Raw genomic sequence first — 11,536 nt, forward strand, 5'->3', positions numbered from 1 at the left:
AGTCATTCAGGAAAACTTGGTGCTGTCTATGTGACAGTGCCATGTCTCCCTCCAGAATGTTGTTCCATTCTAAAAAATATTTTTTTAGTACTTTTATTTGAAAGTTGGACGAGACCATATTTTAAAAATAAGGCAACCTTTGCTCCTCTTGTAAATGTTTTAAAAAGACTCGAAAATGATGGTATTACTATTAAAAGTAGTGAAGGAGATAAGCATGTTTATTTTGTATTAGCACTTATCACTGGTGATAATTTAGGCTTAAATGGAGTTCTTGGAATGGTAGAGTCATTTTCTGCAAACTATTTTTGCAGAATTTGCAAAATGCATAAATCTGACACACAAGATGCGAATATAGGATGTGTAGAAGAATGTGCACTTTTGAGAGATCCTATTAGTTATAAAGAGGACTTAAAGTTAAACGACTATACACAAACAGGATTAAAAGAAGAATGTACGTTTCATGAAGTACCATCATATCATATGGTTGAAAATCTAAGTGTAGATGAGCTTCATGATCTAAGAGAAGGCCTTTGTAATATTGTTATGATCCATGTTATCACTAATCTTATAAATAGTAAATATTTTACTTTGGAAAATTTGAATAACAGGATGCTGATGTTTGATTATGGTCCAAAACATTCTATAAATAAACCTCCTTGTATAACAACTGATAATCTTTTTAAAAAACAAAAACTGAAAATGACTGGATCCGAAATTCTTTGCTTTGTCAGATTATTTGGAGTAATTGTGGGTGATCTTGTTAATGAAGAAAACCAGTTTTGGCAATTATATTTATTACTGCGTCAAATAATGGACATTGTATTGGCAAAGAGATTGTATAAAGGAGCCGCTTTTCAATTAAAAGCTCTCATAGAAGAGCATCATAGATTGTTTATCTCTTTAACTGGAAAATGTTTAACTCCTAAAATGCACATTTTTATACATTATCCTAGAGTTATTGCAGAAAGTGGCCCTATATCTCACTTGTCTACTATTCGAAAAGAAGCAAAGCATAGAGACCTGACTCAGTCTGCAAAATCTAACATGTCTCGCGTAAATATTGCACATTCTCTGGCTGTCAAACATCAATTAGGCATGTGCTATCGCTTTATTTCCAAAGAAGGCATAATTCCAGACACACAAATCGGTTCAGGCCAAATTCTTTTTTTGAATGAATTATTACCTTTCTTTGAAAACCTTTCAATTGATCTTAGAGGAACAGAATGTATGAGTTCAAATTGGGTGGAATATAAGGGAACTATTTATAAGAAAGGAATGGTTGTAGCGACAGGTGCTCATGATTTGTGCCCAAGTTTTGGAAAAATAAAACTAATTCTTCATCCTAGTTACGATGCTTGTCCTATTCTTGTTTGTAATGTCCTTAAGAATATTGGTTTATACGAACATGTTTTAGGATATGAAATAGAAGAGACTGATGATTGGTTATGTATAAAATTAAATGATTTACTTGATTATAAACCCCTTTATGCGCATACAATGGCTACCGGAAAAAAAATTGTTGTGCTTCATTATAGTATTTAGAATAGTTAAATATCCAATTAATAAATGTATGTATACATTATAATTATATGTATGTATGTATACATTATAATTATATCAACAATATATTATATAATTATATTATTATTATATGAGATAATTATACAAAAATAAATTGTCTAAATAATTCACGTCATTGCTTTTTTTCTTCATTAAAAATTCTATAATATGAATATAAAACAGAACAGCGAAAGATTCTAGTAAATCAGCAGCTATTTGTGCAAATGTGAATTAAAGACAGCGATCACGCGTAACTTTTTCCCTAACGGAAAGGTGAAAAATGAAAAATTTTGCCATTGAAAATAATATGTAAAAAGTTACGCATGATCGCTGCCCTTAACTCACATTTGCACAAATAACTACTGATTTGTTAAAATCTTTCATAAAACTTTGACTAATGATTGGTAATCCTAGCAAATCAAACGTTTTGCCAACAAATAAAACAGCATAATGATTTCACATAATCACTCGTCATACAAATGATTTGCTGAAGAAACGAAAGACTGTTAGTTATATTTACGGTGGCAATTGCTACCACAGCAAATATAAAGTAACAAACCAAATTCGTCCCTCGTACTGCTATGTTTGTTGTCACAATAGTAACTAATCAAATTTGTTACAGGTACTTCTCTTTCGTTATTTTAACAAAAGTATTTCTCTCAGTACTTGTTTGATAATTATAATCGGGAGAGTAAGAAATCACAGGGGGTCTGTATCCTGTGAAAATTTTAATGTTTAAAAAATAAAATTCGAGCATAAAAGCAACTGTAAAAATTTGCAATCTTTCTTACCTCTGTCAGCCATTCCCCATCCGTCTTGCTCGTGGCTTTGTTTATCCCCTCCTTCATAATTCCTCTCCTCGGCCTGTAATTCCTCTTCCTGCTCTTCCTCCTCCTGCTCTTCTTCTTCTTCTTCTTCGTCTTCCTGCTCTTCCTCTTCCTCTTCCTCCTGCTCTTCCTTCTGCTCTTCCTCTTCGTCGTCTTCGTCAGCCATGGGTAATATTACTTTCTGTGGACGGTCGTTATCTAAAAATTGACGTTATTAATTTTTCAAATTTTTTAGTTATTTTATGCTTCTGCTAAGATAACTTTTCTTATCACTTACTGTACAAAGGACTGAATATTTCCTCCTCATCGAACGAGCTCACTTCGCGAGGAGCCGGCTGACTCGTCGATTCGTTGCTCACAAGATCGACAAGCTCCGGCGTAAGAATAATTCGCGCGCGAGCTAAAACATTAAATTTTTTTAAAAATTTCCTAATATTAAATCAATGCTGTTATTTTATTTCATATAAATTACTTTTACAAAGGTCTATTACTTACACAAAGGTCCAGCCTCAGGCGAGGTATCGGCTCGCCGTCTTACCCCGCGGCGTTGAGTAGCTCGCTCTTTGACATAATTTTGACGTACGCCACGCGCCACACCCTCCACCGCCATAATTTTTTTTGGCTCGTGACATTGTAGCGTTCCTAAAAAATAATAATTTTAATTTTTTTAAATTTTGTTTTAAATATTCATAATAAAAAACAGAAACTTACCATTTTTTACCGCACCACGATAGTAATTCAGCAGGCCGGCGATATAGCCTCCCGCATCCTCTTCTTCGTTGTCGTTAAACACACGCCTCATCTCGATTATTTCGCTGGCAATAATCAAAAGCTGGAGGTAAATCGAGAAATGCCCCAAACGGAATAAAACCGCGAACACCGCGCTAGGGCACGCATCCGCAAACTTTGCGAATACAACATAATTATTATCGTCGTTGTCGGATAACGACGATAAATAATTATCGATGCAGAGCCCGTTTAAACTACGAGTCAATCGCAAACACAATTCGATAATTTCCCGCAAACTAGACATTTTTAATTCAACGTGGCTTCGATACGCAGTGAAATCACACGAAGACGGAAATACAGATCGCTATGATCCCGAATGCGCGAGAAAATGTGAAACTGTGCGATTTTTCAGCGTCTTCCCGTTTTATACCCAGTTTTCTCCCCACCTTGAGAAAATTTAGGAAAAAAGCATCCTTTTCAAATATTTTTATTACACTTCCTTTGAAACTGGACAATGGTCCAGGTCCTTTCATCGTACAACGTTTCGGTCATTTCGTCGTACTTTTCACGATAATCCTATTATTCAACGAACAATACTTCAAGATAGGAGAGCAAGGTGCTTCGGAAAAAATAAAATATCAAGTTGATTGATTCAGGGTAAGAATAATCCTATAGTATTGAACACGTAGTAAAAATTCCGACGATAAACTTGTTAAAAAATACTACGCGACGGGTAGAAATTCTATTGATTGAATAAGAATAATCTACTATATATCAATCGCGTAATAAAAACCACAATAGGGTAGCAAAAATTTTTCCGTTGTAAGATCATGAAAATTTATTCCGTAACATGTTGCGACACGAAAATTTATTCCGTAACATGTTGCGACACGAAAATCGAAACTTTCTTTATCTAGTTGAATTTTCGTGGGAATTCGGAAAAGTAATATTTGTTAATGCGTCGCCTTTGCGACCAATCATAGTGCTTAAAAATTTATATGTGTTCAAATTTCCCCCACCATTTTCTGTTACGTAGAAGATTGTAACATTTTTCTCATTCGTCTTCTAGCATTCGAACCTACAAGTTCAACAGCGAACAAGTTTCAGTTTTCGTATTTTTGTTTCGCGTCTGCGTATAAAAATCAGTGTCATGGATAAACGCCGGGAAATTGTGGAATCCGAAAAGCCGACAAAGTGCAGCGACACTTCCGAAGCAAGATGCGACATCTCCGAAAAAATTGTGCAGAATTGCATGTTATCTACAACATATGGGTTGAATTTTTCCTATACGAAGAAAATTCATGTTGGGCTGCAAACTTCAATCAACGGCGACGAGTTTGATTTTCAACCTTTCGTTAAATTTTCATCCAAGGGAGCCGATGGTATTTGCTTCAACATGGCGGAATGGCAAAAATTTCAAGAAAATATGAAGCAAATGTCGGATTACTTAAATGGAAATAGTATTACGGTAAACTCGATTATTATCAACAAGATAATTATAAATTTCACCACTGCTTATGGAGCAAGAGCTTTGTTATTGACATATCGAGAAAACGGACAAGAAGTTCAACCTTTGGAAAATACCACGACTAAAGAAAAAATTCATGCGCCGAAGAAACGCCGGACTTATTCGCTCGCTATAGCAATGCAGAGAGCTAGTTTTCTGGGACTAGAAAATATACTCGAATGTGTAAACGCTAATTTGTGAATCGACTGAATATAATCACCACTAGTGCCAATGATTGCGCTAAATATCTTATTAATGAAATACAAATAAGACTACCTATTGTGAGCTATATCGAAAACGATATTATAAAACTCGCGTTCAAATCTAATTGTCACGAAATACAAATTAATGTACGTACGCAACTAAAAGATTTAACATTTCTCGACGATCAATTTGAAATTGTATTTTTAGAATTAATCGCTCTTTACTTCGATCAAATTGTACATATAATTAGATTTCAACAAAAATTGTAATTCATTCATTAATGTATACTTTTATAATTTATAATTAAATTTGATTCTATTAAAAATCATAAAATGTATAAACTTTATTTTGTCAGTACAATTATGTATTCTTAAGAAAAATTTTAAATAAACGATTTTGTATTCCATTTCTCGTGTTTGTTTTCTTCCTCTTTTTGCATGTTCCTGCACTCGCCATCCTCAATCCATACAGCGCGCTCAATCCGCGAAAACGGGTGGCTGACGCTCACTCCGTTCACGCGATATCGCTGCACCCTTAACCAACATGCCGAATATCAGACTAAAAGGCATCTGATCATTCGTCGCTGCGACGTCGTTCTTTTGTTCGCTATACGTGCCCGGCGCGCGCTCTATACCGTTTGCACTCCCTTAGTCGTCACTCTATCTCGTCGAATATCGGTCTAGCAGACTAGAATCCACCGTTTGACTCCGTGACGTCGTTCTTTTGTTCTCCTATACTTGCCCGCTCACAGGTCTCTTGGCCGTAGTTCTATCATCCCCCGCCCGACATCTTGGCGATGTTTGTTTACATTTCCCATACCTGCCAGAGAGTCCGGAATACCTCATATAGACGCGGCCCCACCATAAATACGCTCCGTCCCTTCACGGACTAAAGGCGACTGTGTGACGTCGTTTGTTTTGATGCCCCATACCTGCCAGAGAGTCCGGGATACCTCATATAGACGCGGCCCCACCATAAATACGACCCCTTCGCGAGGCGACTGTGTGACGTCGTTTGCTTTGACGCCCCATACCTGCCAGAGAGTCCGGGGTACCTCATATAGACGCGGCCCCGCCATAAATACGACCCTTCGTGAGGCGACTGCGTGACGTCATTTGTTTTGATGCCCCATATCTGCCAGGCCCCATACCTGCCAGGCCCCATAGCTATAAATACGACTCTACGACTTACTTCATTAGATCTATAGGTAGCCATGCGGACTAGGACCAGGACTAGAAACCCAGCGATCCAGGTTCAAACCCGGTTTGGATTTTCTCAATTCGGAAAAAAATAAAAATTTGCGTCATCCCGCGCCTGCCATAAATACGACCCTACGACTTACTTCATTAGGGCTACGTTCGGAAACCTCACACTCTGTGTAGTGTGATAATTTTCAGTGGAGAAGTAGTGGGGATATCGTGTGCCTTCAGGTGTAGAGTGTTTTCGAACGGTTGGTTGTGCGTTGATGGATATTTTTTAAAAAATTTTTGCTAAAAATTCGCACAATGTATGCTTTTACAAAAATTTTCCATTTTATAGATATAATCAAACAAATGATTTATGGAACATGATGCAAACTATTATACCAAATAACTCAATCACATTTATTGTAAAAAGACTTATATCTGTTTGGATAGAGGAAAAATATTATCCTATTCTGTACGTGACACGAAATGATATGACTAACGAGATAATATTCCAGTATCTCACTTTCGATTTTGACGAGGATACAGAACATCTTTCAGCATTCGTGACATATACGACAAAATCAAAAATGAACTTTCACGACATTTTTGCCAATAAATTCTGGTTATCACCGCAAAAACCGGAAAAATTAGTGCAAAAGTTTGATGAAAATGATTGAATTATAGTCAATTTACAACAAACAGGTAAATGTTAGACAATAACTTTACTATATTGTAGGAAGAATATGATTTATTCAAGATGTATTAAAATGAAACAAGTAAGGCGGTGTACAATCGTTCGCTTTCAACTGCTTTTCTCCACTGACTCTTTTCCCACTGCTCGGGCGACGCCTCGCACCTACTCTCAAAATAATAACAAAAAGCTAGAGTTTTTAGGCGTGACAATTTTCTATCGGTCAGCGCGGAAATATTCGGAACCCACAATATTTTATCTTCGTATCTTTTTTGCTTTTTTAAACTTACACACCCTGATGCTTCTGACACATGCACTCGCATACTGGCAAGTGTGTGTGTCATTCATGCTTACAACAAACATTTTCACGCGATAATCATTCCTACACTATTTTCACACCAAATGTAAAATATTTTATTAAAAAATAAATAATTTAAAAAAATGTGTCTCAAAAAAAAAAAACAATAAAAATTATTTAAAAATTATTTTTTAATAAAATCTATCAAGAGACTTTAATAATGAAAGCTCTTTTTTTATAATAGGGTATTATCGTGTTAATTATGATGTTGCAAATTGGCTACAACTTGCGCAATATATGAATTCTGTGAAATATGTCAACATACATGTTCTCAATCGAGCTCAAATCATAAATGACGCGTTTTACTTCGTCACACATAAACAACTTGATTACATTGTGTTTTGGAAAATCTCTGAATTTTTATTACGAGAAATAAATTATGTGGCATGGTATCCTATGTTTAAAGCTTTTGAACATATGAGTGTTATAGGTTCAATTAAAAATACTGATTCCCTGAAGGTAGGTAACGGGAAGCTTCTATGAAAAACATGGCATCAAAACATTATTACACAGAGTGATACAAAACAATGTCCATAAAATGTCATATTGAGCGATAATTAAGATAATTATTCCTTTAGCAAATGTTTGTTCATAGGTTAGTTTTAGAGATATATGTAAGTGAAAATAGTTCCCTACTCGTACACAGCGGACAGGCAGAGATTGTTCAACACATCATAAGAGTAACGTAATACTTCACAATCATAGTGTGTGTGAGTGTGAGGAGTAAACCATTTTCAATTATAGCAGCAAAAACTAAGTTTTGGACAAAACTTTGCGAGAGGAAAAATCGTTTTCGAAATCGCTGAAGAATACGATATTTCAAGAACATCAGGTTTTTTTGAATTGCTTTGTATATAAAAAAAGTTAAAATAAATATGGTGTATATGTATAAATATACATATATATCTTTTATAAATAACAATTTATTATATTAATAAAATTAAAATTTATACTACTTACCAATTTTTAGAAAAAGATGGAAAAAATATTGAGTGGAGTTCTGTATCAAATAGGAGACGTGCCAAAACCATACCAGAGTGATCTCATCGAATGTTTAAGAGAGGAAGCCGTAAAATGGGCATGTATTATTGGTAACAAAGAATGTAGAGAAGTAGCCAATATGCAAATGACAAGAGATCTATATTCTGAAAGTCGCATGTAAGATATTGTACAATACAACCACAATATTTATGTATATAAACAATTTCTGTTGCTTTATGTATACTTATATTCTACACATCAAATACTGTACAAGATAAATTATTTTATCATAAAATGAGCTAAATTTTTGTACGAAATACTTTTTTCTGGTAACGCAGTTTTGTAACGCAATCGGAATGGAAAGGATGGATGTATTGTAATGGTTTGATGTCAGCGAACAGGTCCATTTGGGACGCTGTATGGTGCAAATGGACAGCAACACCTGATAACATACAATTTTTAGAATATTTAGCTTGTAGTGAAAATCCTACAATTATTACTAATTATTTGCTGGTGAATTTGATTAATGATTTTTTATCACACCACAACAATACCCGTGCTCATATATTTCTTCTTACCGTTGTGAGGCATGCAAGAAACGATATAGTTTGCGATTTTATATTGCAAAATCTCAAAAATACTACATTTATGTTTACCTCTAACACGTAATAATAATTTTTTTTATAATTATATCTCTATATTTATATATATATATATTTTTTTATCCACTTGCGTCTTTTTTATGCTTATTGCTTTTTTGAATAATAGTATTTATCACTCTACTTTTTCGCAGGCAAGCCGACATAATTGCAACATTAATTGTTATTATTACGCACCAACATGTTGTAGAACAATTGGCTAAGGTATATTTTTCAGACTTAAATAACACTCATTTCTTTATTACTTAATATTGAACTTATTTTTATTTGATTTTTTTGTACATGACATATCCGATCCGATTACTTTTAACGCAGCAATTAATGCACTCATAAACTGCGCAAAAATTATAGGTTTATTGATATTGTCGAAATAATTTGTCTTAGGTACATAAAATATAGGTACTGAAAATTAATTTGAGAGAAAAGCGATTAATTGATGCTGTTAGAAAAAAAAAAAAGAAACGAAAAGATGAGTATACAAGAAAAAGCACAAACTATGAATTCATCAGTTTTCGTCAGTTTAAATAATATTTATTTAATTTAATTATTCCTTCTTAGACTGCAAATTTTTGTTGGACCAGATATTTGTTATTTTTCATCATTTCTTTACCTGTTCATCAACATGGCATAAGAAAAGTTTCACTAAAGTGGCTTGTTTTAAAATGCGGTGATGTTTTTGTCAAACAATGTAAAATAAGTCTAAATTAGATTATCTTACATTATTCAAGTACAATATCTTTCGAATTAAAATAGTCTAATGTTGACAATGTGAAATAAATAAAATACGATAAAGATATAAAAAAATTAATAAATTTATTAATTTTTTTATATCTTTATCGTATTTTATTTATTTCACATTGTCAACATTAGACTATTTTAATTCGAAAGATATTGTACTTGAATAATGTAAGATAATCTAATTTAGACTTATGATAGGTTTGCATATGTAATGTAAAATCCAAAATCATACTCTAATTGCTATCTGAATTATATTGTGACTTATTGACGCAACTTTAAAATTGGTTCTTTCGAGCAGTATTTCCGAGTTACAATAGTCATATTACAATCCGGCAGAGCAATTTAACACACTTCATAAATAAGGCACTTCTCAAATATTATATATAATAAATATAAATTAAGATATTCGTGTTAATAGATTCGTTGATTTTACAACGCAAACTGTTGTGCTCTGTATTAGATATCCGGAAAATAGAAAATTCTAATTGTAAGATATTTTGTATATGGCTATTCTTGGTGGCAATAATACTGGTGGGTAGAAAGTAGATAACGGTATCCTAAAGATTGAAGGATTATCTTTTTAGTAACGCCGAAAATTGCTCGTAAATATACATACTTGTTGCACATTCAAGTAAATTGTACGAAGATATACGTGTCGTATTCGCGGTGACGAAAATCATTACAAACAAAATGCCAAATCTGTCACTATTCAATATATGTTTTTATCCAGCGAGGGTGTAAGTTTCCGAGCACAAAATAAAGAAGCTTCTTAAGTTGAGAAATAAACTTTTGAATGTATTTATTGATGAGTAGATCTGATTTTTTTCACGCCTAAATATCCTCGTTATCGGTTCGGGGTTCGATTAATCCTCTCAAATATTTGCCAAAAAAAATTCCATGCTTATGTGCTCATATCAATGGAAACAATGGATGGTTTTTTTATCTGAGATTATCAATATATTCAGGAACGGCGTCGTCGCCGCCATCGTCCTACGCCGTGGAATTAAAATTATGAGTAGCCGCAGAACATCCGAAACCTCAGACTTCTTGTCAATTTTGAAATATGTTTCTTTTGACTCTGGATTATGTGTTTGTTGTATGTATTGGATAATTTTGAATTTATTACAGATATTAAATTTTTATTTTACTATTTTGTAATTTCACGAATTTCTTCTAATCTTGCAATTTGTAACAAATTCAATATTTTATTTTTAATAATAAAATAAACAATTTTTTATTTATACAATATTATGATTGAGAATACTTGCAGTTAGATTGTTGGAAGCTCGCTTGTATGATTCAAGTGATTCCTTTTTTTATAAATAGTTAATTACACATCGTGCAAGATTATCTTATGTCGTTGACCGCAATTCCGTTATTCTGTGTAGAAAGAAAACTCACAATAATTACAGTAGAATGTATGATGTAATATAATAAATGATTTTTATTATAAGAACTAAAAGTTTAGAAAATACATGTACAATTAGATTGAGCTCAAAATATAATGATTTTCTTAAAAGACATATAATGGAAAGGCTTATATAATAAATATCAAATAATATAACAGAAAAGCATTAAGAGCTGTCGCAGGCTGTTAGTGCAAAATTTTTTTAAATAAATATTTAAAAAATTAGTTAATTAGTTAATTAGTCAAGAAGTAAAATTGAACTGCAAGTAAAAAACGCTGCATGATATAAAAAATTAAGACTAAAAAAATTAAAATGAAAAATAAAATAAAATGTATATCTGAAAACTTGCCAAAATCATAGTTCGAGAATTAAAAAATGCATTGTAATGTCATATGCTGTCAATATTTATCGTCTGCCGGAAAAAGAGTCACTGTGACAGACGAATGTAAAAATTGATCATACAGGAAGCAGAAGAAGGAAGAATTTACACACCTATGTAACTGAAGTCAAGTAATCGGCAATAAAAAAGTCGGGATAACGTACAGAGAATTTTTGATATGTTACGTAATAACGACAATAACATAAATGCATTTTCACACATTCCTGATATATTGGTTTCCTTATATTTAGTCTTCTAAATAATACTGCTATGTTGGTAATGAAAAGTAATTACATTCCATTTTTAG

The 11,536-nt window shown here is 33.1% G+C and overlaps 1 protein-coding gene across 1 annotated transcript; it reads right to left on the reverse strand.

The window, feature by feature from the left end:
- Window positions 1–414: 414 nt before the first annotated feature.
- On the reverse strand, window positions 415–4,756 carry LOC137001378 (uncharacterized). Its single transcript, XM_067360119.1, has 5 exons — window positions 3,099–4,756; window positions 2,883–3,029; window positions 2,665–2,787; window positions 2,352–2,585; window positions 415–2,277 (listed from the first exon to the last, which is right to left on the reverse strand). Exons 1-5 carry the CDS (start codon window positions 3,418–3,420, stop codon window positions 2,177–2,179), a joined length of 927 nt encoding a protein of 308 aa, XP_067216220.1. The 5' UTR covers window positions 3,421–4,756; the 3' UTR covers window positions 415–2,176.
- Between the last annotated feature and the right edge of the window lie 6,780 nt (window positions 4,757–11,536).

Source organism: Linepithema humile, chromosome 8, assembly GCF_040581485.1.
Source record: "Linepithema humile isolate Giens D197 chromosome 8, Lhum_UNIL_v1.0, whole genome shotgun sequence".
In the NCBI taxonomy this organism is placed as follows: Eukaryota; Metazoa; Arthropoda; class Insecta; order Hymenoptera; family Formicidae; genus Linepithema; species Linepithema humile.